The following is a 21,941-nucleotide window of genomic DNA, read 5'->3' as shown; positions in this document are numbered from 1 at the left end:
TCAGACTGCAGATATATTGACCTGGTTTATGTTTAATATTTATGCCTAGAATTTTATGATGTCTAAATTTTAGAGATCGACGGATATGCGTTTTTGTTCATGGCCAATGCTGATGACGATTGTTAAGAATCTAGAGGAAGCAAGGGCTGATAAATTCTGCTGATATTTTTATGTTAAAATGTAGGGCTAAATTTTGTAGTTTTCCACAAATTGTGTACTTAGAATTAGTATGAACTCATCGATAACCATGTTTTAGTACAAACTGTGTAGAGAGCAGTGTAGTCACATTTTTGCAGTACCCTCTTTAGACTAAAGTGTTCAAATAAAGCATTTTTCAAACATATTTAGGCTGCTAAATATCTGCCTCTGCTGGAGAGTTAAGGCCAAAAGCCCTTTCATTAAGAGTGCAAATATTGGCCTGATATTTTGATCTATCTCTACTAAATTTCAGATGGAGGACATGGGGTCTGTGTAACTTGGATAATGACTATTTTCTGAAGAACTACCCAAAATTATGATCCACAAATGCTGAACCTCAACATTAATTATTTGGGATTGGTTCCAGAAAGTTGTCATATTAATTTTATGTTTGAAAGTCCTGTCAGCTGCAGACAATCATGTCTTCGGGGTTGAATAATGGCACCACTTTCTGAAGCTATAGTGAAAAGATAGATAAACCATGATTTATTTATACTGACAGAGAAGACTTTGAACGTTTTTGTTTCATGTGAATAGACTCAGTAATTAGAGAGATATTTGACCATAAACCAGCTCAACAAATCAGCAAACAGACAGTGAAACAGCAAATTCCACAATAGGACCGTGACCTGTCCTCCAGCTCTTTAGGTTGGGGTCACGTGACGTCACAACATTCTAGTATCCCTATTGTTTAAAATGAATGGGTCTATCCACATGAAACAAAAACTAGCACAGAGTTCAATGTATTCCCTGTATAAAACTAGAGTGAAATAATCTATAATAATAATCTAACTACCCTCAGAAAGGCGTGATTGTTTTCAGTTAAAAAGACTATAAACCATGGATTAATATGGCATATTTGTGGACCCAATCCACAAGCAAACAAATATTTATGAGATTCATTTGTGAATTCCCATTTTGTATATTTCCTTCAAAAACAGTAACTCTCCCATAGAATTATCTCATAGAGTGGCCCTTGCCCACCATCTGAAATTATGACATCATCAAATCTGAGAACGTGAACTCGTCCTATTGGCATATCATGGGGGCTATGGCGTCTCACTACATGCACGGGGGCTGGAGATTCCCTTGTCACCACTACACTCTGACAGCAGCAGCAGATCCCATCAGCTAATGCGGTTGCACAACCCTCAATCACTTTTAATACAGAGGGCTGCTGTGCACGGGGAAGCGAGGCTCACGCGCGGTTACATAACAAGGCCAAGTGCTCAGAGCAGGAGGGCTAGTCACAACATTCAGGCATGACGTATTCAACAATGCTTCTGATAATATACAAGATAGTGAACCAGAGCTGTTGGTTTTAAAAGGAGCTGTACCTGTACTTTTGCTGTGGTCCATAGTTATTTGTAACTAGATGCCGCAGACATGTTTTGACCTCAAGAGCTGCTTATACAGTATATTTGTATTTGAAAAAGATAAAGATTGCTCAAATATATAGGCCAGCCATGCTAAATACCATATCGACTTATCTTTCAATATATTACAATCATTTTTGACAGTCAATATGGGTATTTTTTTTTTCTTTGCACTAGTGGTAATTTTTGGTAATTTTTTTCTGCATTATGATTTATTTATTTATTTTTCTTTTACAAAATGGTACAATTAGAATGCTTTTTGAGATAATTTTGCTTTGTAGTTTGGTTTCAGTATTATCATTAATTGTATATATTTACTTAATAGTGCAATATATCACACTTCAAAATTTGTTATCATGACAGGCCTACAAATACATGGAAAAATAGCAAAGAAGTAAATAAGTGATAATTATATAATAGTGTCTCCTGTCCAATCAATTCTGAAGCGTTAGATTTGGAGGATTCAATTATTGTTATTATTATTATTATTATTATTATTATTACTATTACTATTACTATTATTATTATTATTATTATTATTATTATTATTATATTTTTTATAGCCCAAAATGACAAAAGCAGTGGCCTCACAGTACTTTGATTGCTGATTTAAACAACAGAAACACTGAATAATCAAGTGCAAGTTATAATACATTTTTATATATGTATTTCCATGGAATCTGTTTTAATGTTTTTATGATGATTATTTATGTTTTGATTTGTTTGTATTGTGCTGTTAAAGTGTTTCTTATTCTGAAAAGCACTTTGAATTACTCTGTGTATAAATAATTTGTAAATTTTGGTTATTTAAGGATTAATTATTTGTTTTATTATTTAATCAAACTTACTAGTGTTAAAATCACAAAAATATGTATTGCAACATTCAACTTAGGTATTGGAATCACCATTATTCTTATACCATGCAGCTCTAAAGCATCCCATTTATGCATTTGCAAATACAAACAGTACAAATATTGCCTCGGGAGATGTATCATTCTTATGCAAATTACTTAACTGACAAAAGAAACCATCAATCAACAATTCTTTTTCTCACTTAAATCCTTTCTACGATGACAAGTTGAAAACACACATGAACCCTTTACGAACCATTTTTCTAAGCCCTGACCTTACCATAATGATTTATAGTTAATTAAAACATGGAACACATAATTAAACTGTACTCACCACTGCTGTATGAGGCATCGGGTTAAATCCACAGAGGTTGCAGACGGTGTTCTTGCATTCTGTACATGTGTTATAATTAGGCGAATCCTTGGAGCCAATGTTAAGCTCAACCTTACAGAGTGGGCAGGTTGATGGTGCTACTTTTGTCGTAACCACTTTGTCTTTCGCAGGCTCTACTGGAACTTTGTCCACTTTCTTCTCCACCGGGGGCGTAACTTTTGCCTGCGGTGGTTGCTCAGGCTTGGGTTTCGCTGGGGCCATTTTCGGAGACACCGGTGGAGTTGTTTTAGCTTCATCCTGGACAGCCGAGTTGATAAGGGTTGATGCAGAGCTAAGGAATGATGACCCAAAACCGAACATCTTGCCAGTGACTGTTTCCGTCTTAGCTGGGGTTGGCTGTGTTTTGGGACCGCCAAATCCAAAGAACCCACCAGATTCTTGCTTGGGAGCCTGAGGTGGAGGTGCAGCCTTTGCTGGGTGCGGAGCGGGTTTTGAAGGTTCCGATGTGGGTTTGGTTGTGTCCTGCTTTGGAGGTGCTTCTTTGACCTCTGCCTTTGTAGGAGGGGTTGGTTGGACTGGTTTTGCACCTGGTGGCTGCTTTTGGAGAGCATCTTTCGCTGGTGGTGCCGGTTGAGTTGTTGGAATTTGCTGGGTTTTTGGTAAAGAGCCTTTTCGGGCAGGGGCAGCTTCTGGGACCGTTGCTGGCACCAACGGCTCGACCTTGGGTGCCTCCTTCTTTGGTAGAGTTGGCGAAACGGTCTCCTTCTTCACTTGAGGTTCCGAAGGCTTGTCTTTTTGGGCAACAGCTTTGTCCTTCTGCTCTTTGCTTGGTGCCAGTGGTTTCATGGCAGGGAGTCCAGTGGCTTCTGATGGTCCAATAGCCCGTTTCATCTGGCAGTCCAAGCACAGCCATTCCTTTACCTGTAAAAACAAATGCAAGAAAATAAAAAAGACACATAATATTGTTTCTGTAACGTCAGCACATTGATTGTAATAGCAGTGCAGTAAGAAGCTAACAAAATGGTTTATCAGTCAAATACCTCTTTTCAGGTAGCTGTTCTCTGATGAACTACATTATTTGTCACATTATTTCATAATATACTGTGAACTGCACTGTGATTTGGAAAGACAAAATCAGATACTATATACTGTCTACATCTCATTATAAAGTGTTTTTAATTTTTGTTTTGTTTTTAGCACTGGTATGCTGTTGGCAAGAGAGAATACTCAAATTCTGCTTTATCTCTTGCATAAATATCCCAGTGGGGAAAAAAAAAAAAAAAAAGAATAGATGTTATTGACAAGTGAAAACATAAGAGTACTTTTTAGTTTGCTAAAAATAGACGTCACATTGCAAAGCTTTATGGGATAGCCCCTTAGACAAAAAAACGAACAAACAAACAAACAAAGCTGCTATGTTCTCCTCTGACAAAAGATCCACCTTTCTTCCACAGAATTATGCAACTTGTCTTTTCATTCACAATGTCTGATTTTACAGTGTTTAAATGTAGAAAGCTTGCCACTGGTTTATTTATCTAAGGTTGTGATCTCAACTGTAAAGTAGACTATTGTGTCAGAAATAGTTGTTACAAAAACCAACTGATGTCTATGGTGTACTAATAAGTAATAGGTAAATAATATATATACCTCTGTCACATTTGGCATGGGATTAAATCCACACTGGTTGCAGACTGTTTTCTTGCATTCAGTGCACGTGTTGTAGTTTGGAGTGTCCTTAGAGCCCACATTGAGTTCCACTTTACACAAGGGACAGGAGGACGTCTCTGTCTTTGCAGGTACTTTAGAAACAGCCACTGCTTTGGTAGGCTCTGGTGAGACTTTATCCGTTTTGCCTGGGGTCACTGGTACCTTCTCTTGTGGTTTCTTCTCATCAGCTTTCTGAACAGTTTTTGGTGAGACTGGGGGAGTTGCTTTAGGAGAGACTTGGGCTGCTGACATTTTGCGAGGTGTCGGTGGTGTTTTAGTCTCATCTTGAACTGCCGTAGATATTAAGTTTGATGCTGAACTCAAGAAAGACGATCCAAAGCCAAACATTTTCCCTGTAACTGACTCTGCTGGTTTCTGAGCTGCAGGCTGAGGCTTGGAACCACCAAAACCAAAGAAACCACCAGACTCTTGTTTTGCAGGCTGCGCTGGTGGTTGTGCAGGTTTGGCAGTGGCAGCAGTTGGAGGCTTTGCTGCTTGGGCTGTGGGTCCCTTGGTTTCTACTGGAGCCTTGGGAGAAGGTTTAGGTGAAGAGGGTTCTTGTTTTGAGGGCTGCACTGATGGTTGCACAGGTTTGGCAGTGGCAGCCATTGGAGGCTTTGCTGCTTGGGCTGTGGGTCCCTTGGTTTCTACTGGAGCTTTGGGAGAAGGTTTGGGTGAAGATGGTTCTTGTTTTGTAGGTTGCTGAGGAGGTGCTTTTACTTCTGTAGAAGCTGGTGGAGCAACAGATTTCACTTCAGGTTTGGGAGATGGCTCTGACAGAACTGGTTTGTCCATAGTCGGTGTAGGCTTTGGGGGATGTTCTGTGGTGACCTTTGTTTCTATGGGTGGAGTAGCAGGCTTGGCTGAAGGTTTTGGAGGCTCTTCTGATGAAGGCCTGACCACTTCGGGCCCTTTAGGAGCTGCTGGGGAGGCTTCAGTTGGTGTTGGTTTAGAAGGTTGTTGGATTGGTGCCTTTGCTTCTACAGGAATAGCTGGAGGAACCGTTGTGGTTGGTTGTTCGGGTGGTAGTTTTTCCTTAGCAAGGTCTTTTGGAGGAGTCGGTGAAACTGTAGATGGGACAGGTTTCTCTTTCTTTACCTCTTTTGACTCTGCTGATTGTTTGACCTCAACTTGATCAGGTGGAGGAGTTGGAATACTAGGTGCAGGCTTCTGTGTGGGTAAGCTATCAACTACTGGTTTAGTGATTGATGGAGCCTTCTGTAGTTGAGGTTTGAGAGCCTTTTCTGGGGCTTTTTTCGTAACTTCCAAAGGCAATTTCTTTTCTTCAACTTCATCAGCAGCCTTATTTTTATCTGTGACTGACTCAGCAATTTCCTTGATTGGAGGTGTTGGGATGATCTCCTTTTTGGGTGAAGGTTTCATCATTGGGAGACCAGGAGGTTCAGATGCCCCAAGTGCTCTCTGCATCTGACAGTTAAGACAAAGCCATTCTTTTACCTAGAAAGAGACAAAAATAGAAAGACATTGAAGATATATAATTAAAACTATTATTAAATTACATTTTTGTTTAATTACCTCTGATACAGTTGGCATTGGGCTGAATCCACATTTGTTGCACACCATATTTTTGCATTCAGTGCATGTATTGTAATTGCGGCCATCTTTAGAAGACAAGTTGATTTCCACCTTACAGAGTGGGCAGGAAGTGAGCTCCACTTTTGAAACAGGTTTGGGAGATTCTGGTTTGGGGGCATCTTTGCCCTCCTTTTCAAGAACTTTTTGAGGTTTATCTTCTGCTTTTTCTGCTGCCTTTGGAGGGGTAACTGATTTGGCATCTTTTGCAGGAGCAACTTTTGGAGAAACTGGAGGACTCGGCTTCGGAGACTCTTTTGAAGGTGGAGTCTTGTCAGAAACCTGAGGAGGGGCAGACATTTTTCTTGAAGTTGGCGGGGTACTGCGGGATTCATCCTTTACTGCAGAAGATATCAAAGTAGAAGCTGAACTAAAGAGGGATGACCCAAAACCTAGCACCTTCCCGGACACTGGTTCAGGTATTATTGAGGCAGAACGCTGAGATTTAGGGCTACCAAAGCCAAAGAAACCTCCTGAATCTTCTTTAGTTGCACTTTCTTCTGTCTTTACATCTTTCTTTGTGTCTGGCTGGGGTTGTTTCTTCTCTGCCGGCTTAGATGGTTGTTCCTCCTTTTTAAGCTCTTTAGTTTCTGGTACTTTCGCAGGTGCAGAAGTATCAGGTTGAGCTTTCTCTTCAACCCCTGCCTTGTCCACTGGAGCTTTAGGTAGAACTCCAACTTTGGTGTCTTTAGTTGTTGGAACCTCTTTTGTATTCACTGAAGTAGGAGTGACTGTTGTTACTTTAGACGGCAGCTTCGTTTCTTCTGGCTTATGTTGTGCAGTGTCTTTCTCTATTTTCTCAGACACTTCTACTTTTTGAGTAACAGGGGAAGCAACAGCAGGGGCAACTGCTTTGTTTGGAGATGCCAGAGGTTTCTTCACTGGAGGCTGAACTTCCTCTGATTGTTTCAGGGCTCTTTGCATCTGGCAGGTCAGACATAACCATTCCTTTGTCTGTAAAAATAGCAATATATCAAGATTTGAGTCTGTACACAACATATAACTGTTTGCTAGCCTCCTAACACAATTGCCAGAGTTATTTTTTAAAGCTTTTAGGGAAAATACACTGTATTTTTTTAATTTTTAAACTCATTTCTGTTTGGTCATGATTGGAAACCACAAATGCAACAGGGTCTAGAGAGTAGAATGGCACAGCAAACAAAATTTGGCCAAAAATGCAGTTATGCTATGAGGCCAGAGGCAAAAATTGGTTCTGAACCTGGTTTATCATTTGGTTTGTAAATTTTGTCTGGTTTGTACTCTTATATGGAGTTAGATTACAAAAGTTGGTGCACAAACAAGTAATCAGACTAACACATGAACATAACTTTATAATATATCTCCAAGGACAACATTAATGCAGTCACAGCAAAACATAAAATCTCACAAACATTAGTAACTAATAATAACAACTTACCTCTGACCCACTTGGCATGGGGCTAAATCCACACTGGTTGCATACATTATTCTTGCATTCAGTGCAGGAATTGTAGTTTGGTGCCTCCTTGGAGCCGATGTTCAATTGAGCCTTACAGAGAGGACAAGTAGCTTCACCTAACTTAACTGCTTCTTGAGAGACAGTTTTCTTTGGAGGTAACGGTGAAGCCTTCTCTGCTTTTGCCTGGGGTACTGGAGGAGTTTTGGTTTGTTGTGGCTGTTCTGATTTCTTCTCTGGTTCAACTTTCTGTGTGGCTGGAGCTTTGACATCTTTAGCTATAGACAACTTTGGAGAAGCTGGTGGTGTTGTCAAAGGCTGGTCCTGAACTGCTGACGAGATTAAAGTGGAAGCAGAGCTGAAGAGAGAGGAGCCAAAGCCAAACATTTTCCCTGACACAGACTCGGCCGGTTTTGTAGACTCTGGCTGGGCTTTCCCACCTAAACCAAAGAATCCGCTGGAGTCTGGCTGGCTCTTGACAGATGCATTACTTGGTCTTCTTGTTTGATCAGGCGTTTTCACTGGCTCCTGTGACTTTGGTGGAGCAGGGACAGGCCCCTCTTGTTTAGCCTTTGTAGTATCTATTTTGTCTTTTTCTTCTATGGGTAAAGGTTTCTTCTGATTGGCATCCGCTTTTGGGAGCTCTTTCTTCTGGGTTTTTTCAGGTAATTTATTTGGAGTCTCAGCCATAGAAAGAGCTCTTTTTGTCTGACAATTAAGACACAACCACTCCTTACCCTGAAAATTGAAAACAAAAAAAAGGGTTAAATTAATATTACTGGAGGTGCTATATTGTGATGATAAGTAAACACTCTTACCGTTAGGTCATTAGGTGAAGGGTTGAAGCCACACTGGTTGCACACAGTGCTCTTGCACTCAGTGCAGTTGCTGTAGTTGGGTGGCTCTTTGGTGTTCATGTTGAGCTGAATCTTACACAATGGACAGGTGGATTGTCCTGGTTTGAGGGCTGGGGCTGCTGATACTGCTTCTATCTTGGTTGGCTGTGGTGCACCCTTGTCCACTTTAGTCTGTCCAGCTGGGATAGTTTTAGCCTCTGCTTTCTTCTGCTCCTCTGGTTTTTGTGAAACAGGAGACTTGGCTTCCTTTGCAGGAGATGGTTTAGGAGACAACTTAGGAGAAACAGGTGGAGTGGAAGTTGCCGAAGTTATTAAAGTGGATGCAGAACTGAAGATAGAAGAACCAAACCCAAACATTTTCCCTCCAACTGACTCCTCTGGCTTTCCAGATTCAGGGTGAGCTTTAGGAGCACCAAACCCAAAGAAGCCTCCAGACTCCTGCTCCTTGCTCTGCCTTCGAGGAGACTGTGTTCCCTGATCTGGAGTTTTCTGGGGTTTGGGCTGTGCCACTTTCTGGTCCAAAACTTCCTTCTTTTCAGCAGGTCCACTGACTTTGCCTTTCAGCTCGGGTTCTGGGGTCTTCTTTAGTGGCACAGGCTGTGTAGTATCCTTCTTTTCAGGAGCAGAGTCTGTCTTCTGTCCTGCAGCAGGAGCTTTGCTTGGTGACTTGATGACTTGAGGAGCCCGAGGTTCTGGTACAGCAGCTGCTCTCTGTTTCACTTGACAGTTCAGGCAAAGCCATTCCTTGACCTGAAGAAAATATAATAAGTATTAAATTCTAAAAACTCTGGCTCTATTTGCTATCAACCTGTTTGCTTGAAAAAAAAAAAAAAAAAAGAAATACAAGGAAACGTAGCAATGAGTTTGTTTATTATACTATACTCTATATAGTTCCTATTACTCAGCAGTAGTAAACTGTTTTTATTTCTGCAGTTGCCCAGGAGAATTTTGACATACATGTGGCTTCAGCTTTTTGCTTATAGACTCTTCAGGTACCACCATCCACAAACACATACGTTCATACAGAAGCAATGACAATATTCAATTCTGGTCACAGGAGTCAAACTGCCAAACTTTGGGTTTGTGGGTGAGTTACTTGCAGCTGCAGATTATTTTGCCACAAATATTCTTGATTTCTTATTGTAATATTCTTGTGCAAATAAACTGATGTCATGAGACAGTAAAGTGGACACTTAATAACAGTAACCAACATATTACATCTTTGTGTTTATCATACAATGGAGAATTAATCTGATTCAAGCATTATGCTAATTTGAGCTATTTTGACATACCTGTCCAGTTAGGTCATTAGGTGAAGGGTTGAAGCCACACTGGTTGCACACAGTGCTCTTGCACTCAGTGCAGTTGCTGTAGTTGGGTGGCTCTTTGGTGTTCATGTTGAGCTGCACTTTACACAATGGACAGGTGGATTGTCCTGGTTTGACGGCTGGGGCTGCTGATACTGCTTCTGTCTTTGTTGGCTGTGGTGTACCTTTTTCCATTTTAGTCTGTCCGGTTGGGATGATTTTAGTTTCTTCTTTCTTCTGCTCCTCTGGTTTTTGTGAAACAGGAGACTTGGCTTCCTTTGCAGGAGATGGTTTAGGAGACAGCTTAGGAGAAACAGGTGGAGTGGAAGTTGCCGAAGTTATTAAAGTGGATGCAGAACTGAAGATAGAAGAACCAAACCCAAACATTTTCCCTCCAACTGACTCCTCTGGCTTTCCAGATTCAGGGTGAGCTTTAGGAGCACCAAACCCAAAGAAGCCTCCAGACTCCTGCTCCTTGCTCTGCCTTCGAGGAGACTGTGTTCCCTGATCTGGAGTTTTCTGGGGTTTGGGCTGTGCAACTTTTTGGTCCAGAACTTCCTTCTTTTCAGCAGGTCCACTGATTTTGTCTTGTGGCTGAGGTTCTGGGATCTTCTTTAGTGGCACAGGCTGTGCGGTGTCCTTCTTCTCAGGAGCAGAGTCTGTCTTCTGTTCTGAAGCAGGGGCTTTACTTGGTGACTTGATGAGTTGAGGAGCCCGAGGCTCTGGTACAGCAGCTGCTCTTTTCACCTGACAGTTCAGACAAAGCCATTCCTTTGCCTAATAGAAAACAAAAATATACAATAAGTATTACATTCTTAAAACTCTGTCTTAATCTACCGTCATCCTGCAAACAAAGTAATTCAGATTTTGAAGGGGAAAAAAGCATCAAAATAAATACAATGAATGTATTGCTTATATATTAGATATCATTCAGTGAGCAGTAGCACACCACTACTGTCTGTCTGGATGCCCTGGGGCAGTCTGTTGGAAATGTGGATACCATTCTGCAAATACAGTCTCTTAAAGCATAGATCGGAAACACACACATTTATACAAAGGTAATGACAGCATGTCTCACCTATCGAGTGGATCAAACTGAAAATCTTTAGTTTAGCAAGTCAAAGTTACAACTAAGTGAACTATGGCTGCCACATAAATGCAAATACTATCTTAATTGTTTAGAGAGTGAAGAAATGTTTGCAAAATAGCAGATCGGAGGGACAGCAAAATGGATGACTTATAGTGGTTAAAACACAATAATTCATGTGTTGATTATGTAAGAAAGCATACAGCAAATCTGACATACCTGTCCAGTTAGGTCATTAGGTGAAGGGTTGAAGCCACACTGGTTGCACACAGTGCTCTTGCACTCAGTGCAGTTGCTGTAGTTGGGTGGCTCTTTGGTGTTCATGTTGAGCTGAATCTTACACAATGGACAGGTGGATTGTCCTGGTTTGACGGCTGGGGCTGCTGATACTGCTTCTATCTTGGTTGGCTGTGGTGCACCCTTGTCCACTTTAGTCTGTCCACCTGGGATAGTTTTAGCCTCTGCTTTCTTCTGCTCCTCTGGTTTTTGTGAAACAGGAGACTTGGCTTCCTTTGCAGGAGATGGTTTAGGAGACAGCTTAGGAGAAACAGGTGGAGTGGAAGTCGCCGAAGTTATTAAAGTGGATGCAGAACTGAAGATAGAAGAACCAAACCCAAACATTTTTCCTCCAACTGACTCCTCTGGCTTTCCAGATTCAGGGTGAGCTTTAGGAGCACCAAACCCAAAGAAGCCTCCAGACTCCTGCTCCTTGCTCTGCCTTCGAGGAGACTGTGTTCCCTGATCTGGAGTTTTCTGGGGTTTGGGCTGTGCCACTTTCTGGTCCAAAACTTCCTTCTTTTCAGCAGGTCCACTGACTTTGCCTTGTGGCTGAGGTTCTGGGATCTTCTTTAGTGGCACAGGCTGTGTAGTATCCTTCTTCTCAGGAGCAGAGTCTGTCTTCTGTTCTGCAGCAGGAGCTTTGCTTGGTGACTTGATGAGTTGAGGAGCCCGAGGTTCTGGTACAGCAGCTGCTCTTTTCACTTGACAGTTCAGGCAAAGCCATTCCTTGACATAAAGAAAAGGGGGGAGAAAAAAGAGAGAGAGAAAAGAATAATGGCATTAATGCATTGGTCATATATACTGTATATAATTCAGTCAAATTAAACATCAGTAGCCTGCTTTTACTGTGCCCATAGTTGCCCTTGGGGCAGTCTGATTGAAATGTTGCTCAGATTTTGTGCCTATGCTTGCCCCAAGTGACAGTTTTCAAAATCGCATATTCATACATTTACATTGACAGTGTGCTGTACCATAGGCCTTGGGGATCAAACTGGCAACATTCAGATTCATGGGGGGATTACCTGATCTTAGAAATAGCGAAGTGAATGGTTTAAATCGGTAAATGGCACATTAATGTGTATTCTAATTGTGTAAGAAAGCACATAGCAAATTTGACATACCTGTCCAGTTAGGTCATTAGGTGAAGGGTTGAAGCCACACTGGTTGCACACAGTGCTCTTGCACTCAGTGCAGTTGCTGTAGTTGGGTGGCTCTTTGGTGTTCATGTTGAGCTGCACCTTACACAATGGACAGGTGGATTGTCCTGGTTTGACGGCTGGGGCTGCTGATACTGCTTCTGGCTTTGTTGGCTGTGGTGTACCTTTGTCCAGTTTAGTCTGTTCAGCTGGGGTGGTTTTAGCCTCTTCTTTCTTCTGCTCCTCTGTTTTTTGTGAAACAGGAGACTTGGCTTCCTTTGCAGGAGATGGTTTAGGAGACAACTTAGGAGAGACAGGTGGTGTGGAAGTTGCTGACGTTATTAAAGTGGATGCAGAACTGAAGATGGAAGAACCAAACCCAAACATTTTTCCTCCAACTGACTCCTCTGGCTTTCCAGATTCAGGGTGAGCTTTAGGAGCACCAAACCCAAAGAAGCCTCCAGACTCCTGCTCCTTGCTCTGCCTTCGAGGAGACTGTGTTCCCTGATCTGGAGTTTTCTGGGGTTTGGGCTGTGCGGCTTTTTGGTCAAGAACTTCCTTCTTTTCAGCAGGTCCACTGACTTTGTCTTGTGGCTGAGGTTCTTGGGTCTTCTTTATTGGCACAGGCTGTGTAGTATCCTTCTTCTCAGGAGCAGAGTCTGTTTTCTGTCCTGCAGCAGGAGCTTTACTTGGAGATTTAATGACTTGAGGAGGCTCTGGTACAGCAGCTGCTCTTTTCACCTGACAGTTCAGGCATAGCCATTCCTTTGCCTAAAAAGAAAAATTGAATATAATAAACATTTAACTTAACAAATGTTTTTCCTAGCTACTAACATTTAGCAAATGGCAATAGCATTTAGATTTGTCATTGAGGGTTGAAAATAATGTGGATGTTTTTACTAAAAATAAATGCTAATGAGCCCTGTCAAGCAGAAGTATACCGCAAGGCCAAAAATTCAAGTTAATGCATCTGATATAAAAATGTATTCAACAGATAGCATATGTACTCTAGTTTATGAAACTGTTTACCTTTTTTCTGTACCATTTTTGGTTCTAAAGTTACATATGTTTTAAACAGACCATGTATGAAACATGGAACAAAAATTATTTCCCAAATTTCAAAGACCTGCAAATCATGTAAATAAATTGATGTATTTCATCATATCTTGTGTTATTCGATCTTTGAACTGTTGATGAAGGTACATGATTTTTCAAAAAAAAAAAAAGTATTTAAAATGATTAAAATTTGCTTGGAAGGACTGACATATTTTATAGAAATAGTTACCTTTCATTTTGAAGTAATTTTAAAGTATTCGGAAGAAAAAAGCTGACAAATTATGCAAAATCATGCACCTTCTACTTGCTTGAACAATTTTCCCTCTGTTACTTTTCCCTCCATTACCATTGCTTAATAAAAAATCTAATTACTCAAAAAGTAAGAGGTTTTTCAATCTAATCTTGTACCATATGGTAGAAAACTATATTAAGCAAATAGTCAGTAACCAGTTTGTTAAGGATATGTAAGTGAGAACCGCTAGTTATTGCTGTTTGTATTTATTGCCCAAAAAGTGCTGCATTCGTTCCCTCCGTTACCGACATGAGTTTTTTTATTTTTTGTCAACAACTTGAAAGAATATCGCAGGGTTAACTTGTTGGAGTGTTAACTCTTTGCTACATTCTGATACCTTACTTATTTGAATAGTCCCTCTAGTTTCTGAATAAGAGCTATTTGAATGTAAAAAATCTGCCCCTGTTTCCCTCTGTTACCGCTTGACCGGACCCTAATTGTGCAACTGTGCATAAAGCGATTTTGACCTACCTCTCCCATGGGCATGGGGCAGAAGCCACACTGATTGCACACTGTCTCCTTACACCCAGTACATGTGTTGTAATTGGGGGCATCCTTGGATCCAACATTGAACTTGGTTTTGCACAGTGGACAGTCAGTGGTCTTTGGCGCTTTTGGTGGAGCTTTAGCCTCTTTCTTATCCTGGGATAGGACACTTTTCTTCTGCTCCTCCTTTGCTTTATGAGCTGATGCAGGCTCTCTTTTGGGAGAACCTGTTGGTGTGGGTTGTTTTGGGGAGACTTTAGGCCCAGGAGACATCTTTGGGGAAGCTTCGGCTGGAGCAGACATCTTCCGAGAGGCTGGCGGAGTGGTTCGAGATTCATCCTGAACTGCTGACGATATCAAAGTGGAGGCTGAACTGAAAATGGACGAACCAAATCCAAACATCTTCCCAGAGACAGATTCAGTTGTTTTAGACTCTTGAACTGTTTTGGGAGGAGTGTCTTTTGGTTTATCAGCAACAACCTGGGTCTGTTTAGGGTCCGATTTGGGTTGTTCTGCCTTTAGAGGAGGTTTTTGATCATGCGTTTTGCTCTCTGTAGCTTTGTGGTCTGATTTTGGCTGAAGTTCTGCAGGAGTTGGAATCTTCTTGATGGGAACCGGACTGGCTTCTGCCTGTTTTGGAGCTGTTGGTTTGGGTTGTGCAGGTGCTTTATTCGACAAATTTGGAGATTTCATAGTAGGTCCTTTACCTTCAGATTCAACAGAAGCTCTTTGCATTTGACAATTCAAGCATAACCATTCCTTAACCTAGAGGAAATCATCAAGAAATTAATTAAAACATTAAAAGCAGAATTTTTGATTGATATGTCAAGGTGTGACTATCAGAATAGTCCAAGTGACAATCTGGTAAGATTAAAGAAAAGGGTAAACATTATGGCATTGGCAAGCCATTTGTCAGTAGCAGTTGTTTTATTTTAACTTATTAACCCCTTCTATAGTAAATTTCTCTAATAAAGGCATTTCTGTAATACAGAAATAGTCAATAAACAAAAATAGTCATTACTATTATGGCTAAACAAGTTTGTAAAAAAGTCAAATTTTAATTTTGGGCAGGGGGTTTAATGTTTGTATTGAACATTTTACACACATAAAGGAGCATTAAGTGAAATTTGAAGCAGTATTATATTACTACATGTACGGTGCTACGGTATTTCCATGCATAGCTGCAACTTCTGCAATTTGCTAATTGCAATCATTGAATGTTGCAATTCTGATTGATTCTGAAAATTGATTTTGCAGCCACATTCACCAGCAAATATGTAAATCCACTAGAACATTTTCCCCCAACATGTCACTTGCACCATTCATACTCTCTACCTTCTACCTTCACATTGATTACCTCTGTTATATTTGGCACTGGACTGAACCCACACTGGTTGCACACTGTCTCTCTGCACTGGGTACACGTGCTGTAGTTGGGAGGATCCTTGGAGCCCACATTGAGCTGTATTTTGCAGAGTGGACAGTTGGACTGCACTGCTTTAATTGCTGTGGGGGCAGTTTGTTTCCCTGGCTGAGACGGAGCCTTTTCCACTTTGGCTTGGGGCAGTGAAGTTGCATTTGGCTGATTAACCTGACCTGGTTTCTTTTCCTCGTCTTTTTGCGGAATCTGAGGTGATTTTGTTGTCTTGGCAGTAGGTATTTTCGGAGATACTGGAGGCGTTGTTTTAGATTCATCCTGGACGGCTGAAGTTATCATTGAACTTGCAGAGCTAAATATCGAAGAACCAAATCCGAACATCTTCCCACCTATTGACTCAGCTGGTTTCGTAGGTTCTGGTGGAGCTTTTGGACCACCAGAACTACTTTGAAGAGTGCTAGGTTTAGACTCCATGGGCTTGCTGATCTCTTGGGATTTTGGAGTAGGGTTTGGACTACCTTGGACCTGTTTTTCAAGTTCTTTAACATTGTCAGGCTTTACTGATTGTGGTTTTCTTTGTGGGGATCCTGGTGGGCCCGGACCTTGGGTTATGGGTTTTGATTGGTCTTTCTTCTGAACCTGGGGAGATGGTTCCTTCTTCACTGCACCAGCCGGAGTGGGGGCCTTATTTGGGGAGGCCTGCGGTTTCTTGGCTGGCATTGCTGGTTGCTCTGATGCACCTAGAGCTCGATGCATCTGACAGTTCAGGCATAACCACTCCTTTACCTAGCAAGAAAAAATAATAATTTGAAGGATCATTGTGGAACTGAGAATCAGATGATTTAATGTAAAAAAGAGGAACAGAAAAGGTTCATACTTAGAACTGGACCTTGACAAATTTTGAACTCACAATTGCAAAATCATGTAGAGGCATTTTTTCAAACATTCATCAATAGCAATCCACTTGTCAATAGCAAAAATGCATTTGGAATAAAAATGCCTTCTCACTCAAATTTATAAATATGTCAGTAATAGGTATGGAACCTACACAGACATGCACAACTGAATATTTAAGATTACTGAGATTGCTACTTTCAAATTACATTCAATAGACCTACACTACTTCACGGATATGGTCAAATGATTATTGCTATTATTCAGAGGTGAGTTGTTAAATAGTCAGGTTATGGACCAAATTATCATTTTGGACATTTCACTTAAAAATACTGGCAGTAGAGAAGTATGAAAACAACAATGCCCAAATCAAGCTATTCTAATTTAATGTCTATATTTAAAGACCTTGTACCAGATTTGACACTGTGAGTCAGTAGCATGTTTTGCCCCTTTGAGCACCTTTTAGTTATTTCTGCCACTGTGATAATCATTAGTAGGTAGTTAGTTTCCTATGATTCTAAGTAACAATGTGCCTGATTGGGGAAAAAAGCAATTTGAAACAAATAGATTACCCATTTTTAGCATTACCATTTATTTTGCCAAGTATAAAATAAAACAAAACAGGCTCTTCTGTTTGAATAATGGCATTATTTATTATATAGAGAATCTGCAGTCACATGACTGTTTTTTGTTTTGGCCATCGTATTGACGGTTCCGATGACGGTAGCTAGCATTAACATGGCTTGTCTGTGGTCGGGTAATAAATTCCCCGATTTATGGCAGCCAGCGTGCAAAATACAGGGGATGCCCCTGATTAACCATCCCATACGGACCCAGAAGAGGGTCAGCCCAATGTTCCTGATGTTCCCCCAACTGCGAAAGGTATCTACTGTATGTTCCCCACTAAAACCGCGGGCTATCCTCATCTCAAGTTATCACCATGAACTTATAAAACAGCAGCATATAGAACGATGTATGCAACTCACCGCACGTCAGCCTGGAGCAGACGCACTGAGTTTGGGTAACAGTAGCAGCTAACAGCACTGAAGACATGGGAGCACTAGCCCGACTGTAGCATTTCTCATACTAGGCTAAATTCAGTTCACTTTATAAGTTGAATCAATTGAATAGGGCCTATTCAGTTTAGGCTGTCAGAGGCGTTCACTGTGGTGTCTTTTTCTTTTTTCATATTTGAGTCTGTATTGCTCAACAATTCGGAGATGGGGACCCCCGAATATTGACGGGTATTTCGCACACCGATGGCAGCGATCCACTTGTCTCGCCTTTCAGCTTCAACCAGGATCCGCTACAACTGAACCCCTGTGTCTTTATCTCTCTGCTGATTACAGCTCTGTGTGCAACACTTTTCCGGCATGTGTCTTAAAGTGAAAATTAAAGAACCGACTCAAAAATGTGCTAACTTTACAATGGTGGTCTAATGGAAGTGGAAGTGGATCAGGGCAAAGCTTTGACGTCACACGTGGGTTCTCTATAGTTTTAAATTCTGACCAGTCTTATAAAAGGAAAAAAAAGAAAAAAAAAATTCTCTGCTATCTCTGGAGACAACAAAATTGCTTTACTTGTCTAGTTGGTAGTGTATGGAACATTTGACACTTTTTAACTAGCTTTAAAGTGAAGAGAGTGGTACGTAATTTGAAGATATTATACATTAAAAGTTATGTTATGTGCATTTCTCAGTATTCTTACCTCCTTGACATTTGGCATTGGGTTAAAGCCACACTGGTTGCACACGATGCTCTTGCACTCAGTACAGGTGTTGTAGTTAGGAGGGTCTTTAGTTCCAACATTGAGCTGGAGTTTACACAGCGGACAGACCGATTTTCCCGTTGGATTCTTTGTCTGCTCCTTTGGCTGACCCTTCCCCTCCTCTGGTTTCCTTTCTGGCTCTTGTTTCTTGGCAGCGGTGGCTGGAGTGGGTTTAGACTCACTTTTGGACATTTTGGGTGAAACTGGGGGCGTACTTTTGGATTCATCTTGGACCGCCGAGGTTATCAAGGTCGAGGCAGAGCTGAAAATGGAAGAGCCAAATCCGAACATTTTCCCAGTAACCGACTCTGCTGGTTTGGCTGGCTCGGGTTGACTTTTTGGACCGCCAAACCCAAAGAAGCCTCCCGTCTCTTGCTGAGGTGGAGCAGGAGTGGTTCTTGCCTTCGGAGCAGTCTGATCCGCTTGTTTTGGTGGAGCGTCTTGGGTTGGTTTAGCTCCAGGAGGTTGGCTGGGTTTCTTCTGGTTGTCTTTGTCAGGAGCCTTGGCCCCCTCAGTCTTGGCCGGTGGTGGTTTTGTCTGGGGTGAGGCAGGTGTGGAGGTCTTCTGTGGAGCTGGTTGGGTTGCTTGGGTCTTTTTCACCTCAGGTTTGGCTCCTCCAGAGGCACGCTTCACCTGGCAGTTCAAGCACAGCCACTCTCTCCCCTGAAAGACAAAAACACCATGTCAATTGGTATTTATCTCATAACTGGGTAAAACATATAAAGTCTTCTTTTCATCCACAGTTGCAATATATTGAATTTAAGCTGCTATGCCTCAATGCATGGTTCTTTTGCAGCATGTAAAAACGTAAACAAGAGTATATAGATAGACCATAGTCCTTTGTTCAGTTTCACTGCAGCTACTATGATAAAAATTCTTATTAAATGCTTTGGTAGTTTGGAATATGACAAAAACATTCCTATAACAGCTCTACAAATTCTTAAATCCATGTGGTGAATATCATGATAATGGTAATATAATTGGATTATTACATCCAGACTGGACAAAAGACAGCACAACAACACTTACAGTATTATAACCTTTCCTTGCAGCTGAATTGTCGTGAGGTTTGTGTTTTCAAACTCACAAGAATCCATCTTGTACGGCTAACCTTTAGCACTGTAATATCAATCTGACTTTTGCCAGGTTAACCTTATGATCTAAACTACAGACATAAAAAGGAATATGTACTAATATAAATTGTAAATAATGTTCTAAAGCTTATGAGCTCATATTTCATCCAGACCCAAGGAGGAACTATACAGATCCATCTTACGATCCACATCAAGAAAACATTGTCAGAGTTTTTATTTATTTATTTTTTTTCTGTGGATCTTTTGGGTTAATTACTGCTCTCAATCCTTCAAATCTAACATTATAAAAGTAATACATTTTCTTATTTCTCAAGACTGACTCTTTTGAGGAACAACTGCCATAGTACATCTTAATAAAGCAAGAATGTAACAATATCCAAATGTCACAGTATAATATTAGTATAAGCCTTGCTTTTAGTGCATCATCATTCAAGTAACCCAATGGTTGTAGATCTGATTCCTGCTACTGCTAACACATAGTGAAAAAAGTTAGCAGAATTTACATGTATACTAATCAAAAGTTTAAAAAATAAAAATATAAAATCGAATTCAGCCCAAATACTGTATATTTTACTGACAAGATATTAGGCACATATTTTTCAAAGCAGATAAATATCCCTTTAGTAGTCGCTGACTAGCACAGTAAGCATCATTTTGCAGAGAGCACATCACTGGAGAGATCGGATAGCCTTGGCCCGTCCTCTGCCTGTTGGGTTGCTAACTTAGCACTGTGCATTAGATTACAGAGTCAAGTATCAGGCCCTTTGTGCTGGAGAGAGCTGAAGAAACCATGTTCGCTTAGCCTACTCTGTGCTATCTTTACCAGCCTCTTCCCTGGAGGCTCACTGGGTATTCTAGTGAGAGACTACTCCAGGCTTTTGGATGGAGATGGCTCAAAGTTCATATCAATATTCTATCTGCTACCAAAACAGAAGCAAACATTATTCTAAATAAAATACTATAATCTCACTGTACCTCAGAAAATATTATATGTTTGGTACTGCAATAACAATATTATTACAATATTAAAATGTACCTTTTGACAAAACATGATCATTTCAATAAACATAAACAATATGTCTTAATATAGTGAAACTAGTGTATCAAAATCTAAATGCCGAACAAAACAAGGCCAAAGTACAACTTAAAAAGCCTGCACCAAATTTTTTTGCATGTCTTAGAGTAAAATTTGTTTTGCTCCAGTATAATAATTAAGCCAATATTGTGATTTTATATTTTTACTAAATATTGTGTAGCTCTACATCATGGCATTCATATCTTTGTATGATATTTATTGCAGTATTGAAGAAAAGTCAATTTTTTTTTTCCTAAAGACGTTCTGGCAAGCCTGCATGTCAAAATCCAATAGATGAATCTGATACTAGAGAAAAGGCTTGATTATGAGGTGGACCAATTAGTCAGGAGGCTGATTTATTAGACAGATATTTGCACGTTTTAGCGTAACAGCCATCACCTTAAATCTACAGCACAGGCCAATATGTTGGTTTGGCTGACCACTTGAATAATGGAATGTTCAGCCTTATGTGAACCCTTTAGTGTGAACAAGGCACTGCACAAAACCTCACTACACACTTCTCTTATGAGATTACAGTGAAACAGTGTTGTAGATAACACTGATGCATTTGCAAATCACTTTGGAGAAATTATTAAAATCCGCCTTATCTATCGGAAGAATTTAATGGCCACCAGTTGATCTCATTTCTACGCAATAAATATTTTTTCTATGATTGATAATGGATACATATTTCGATACCAAACTGACAATTAAAATGATAGAATGCAATAGCAACACAGAATAATGGCCATTTATTTAATTTTATCATGCGCTCTTATATTAGTTATGACAAAGATCAAAACCATTCTGTGACTATTCAAGAAACATCCAACTCTGTCCTATTTCTGTCATTCTGAGTACTGACACCAATTCAGATTTGTATAAATTTTTCATGAATTACTGCTGTATCTATCTTGCTAAACATCTGTGTGTTTTTAAGCTTAAAATACCTGGAATTTTCCCCTCTGAGAAAGGACACACATCCTACAAACCAAAACATCAACCTTTTCCAAAACAGTATAAGTAGTTTAATTTATAAGTTTCTATTTGTCATTTAGACTATTTCTGACCCAAATGAACCCATGCACAAAGCCTCTGTTATCACTCCTGCTTGTTCCCCCTGACAACAGTGCAGATAGTTACCAGTGGCTGGGTACATTTAACACCTGTTTGTATCTTCTGTGCTTTGTGGGAGAGGATAGTGGAATGTAAAAATGTACCAGTACAATCCAATCCAAAGACCACAAGCCTTGCATTCTCCTGCACCTCCCTAACGCAGAGCTTGAAAATTATAAAACACGTTAGCAGCTTTTATCTGGAGTATAGGATTTTCAAAACAAATAAAGGTAGCATGCTGATCTAAATGTGTTATGTGTTAGTAGTTAACATAAAAGTGCAATACTTCCTTTTTAATCTCTTTTACAATACATCAAAGCTTCTGCAACTCTAACAGCGTACTCGGGAATAGGGAACTATAGATCATGATCCTACTCATCGACAATAACATCAAGCAGTAAGTTTATTGAAATAGTAAAACTGTTGTGTTCTGCTTCTGTTGTGTAACAGTAATCTTCCTGCACACAGCCGTCTACAGCTGCTGAGCCAGCTCCTGCCAGTGTACAGCCTCATGATGGACTGTGGCCCCAAAATAATGGCTACTTCACAGAAGCATTTGTTCAGGGAAAGATGTTTTTGGTTTACAATGGTTCTGTTTCTTTCCCTAGGACACTAAAAGGAGC

At 40.5% G+C, this 21,941-nt stretch overlaps 1 protein-coding gene across 1 annotated transcript in view; it reads right to left on the bottom strand.

Moving 5' to 3' along the window:
* pclob (piccolo presynaptic cytomatrix protein b) overlaps positions 1–21,941 on the bottom strand; it is a 108,135-nt gene that overhangs the window by 80,394 nt on the left and 5,800 nt on the right. The window contains 11 exon segments of the mRNA XM_055155849.1: positions 2,760–3,680; positions 4,407–5,924; positions 6,003–7,013; positions 7,477–8,232; positions 8,313–9,101; positions 9,644–10,435; positions 10,965–11,750; positions 12,146–12,463; positions 14,310–14,426; positions 15,490–16,158; positions 17,974–18,696. Of these exon segments, the coding sequence (XP_055011824.1) occupies positions 2,760–3,680; positions 4,407–5,924; positions 6,003–7,013; positions 7,477–8,232; positions 8,313–9,101; positions 9,644–10,435; positions 10,965–11,750; positions 12,146–12,463; positions 14,310–14,426; positions 15,490–16,158; positions 17,974–18,696 (8,400 nt within the window).

The sequence above is a fragment of the Boleophthalmus pectinirostris genome, unplaced genomic scaffold, assembly GCF_026225935.1.
Source record: "Boleophthalmus pectinirostris isolate CB_2022bp ecotype Guang Dong unplaced genomic scaffold, ASM2622593v1 HiC_scaffold_2, whole genome shotgun sequence".
Taxonomy (NCBI): Eukaryota; Metazoa; Chordata; class Actinopteri; order Gobiiformes; family Gobiidae; genus Boleophthalmus; species Boleophthalmus pectinirostris.
The sequence above is the reverse complement of the archived record's forward strand: the minus strand, read 5'-3'. Positions and strand labels throughout refer to the sequence as shown.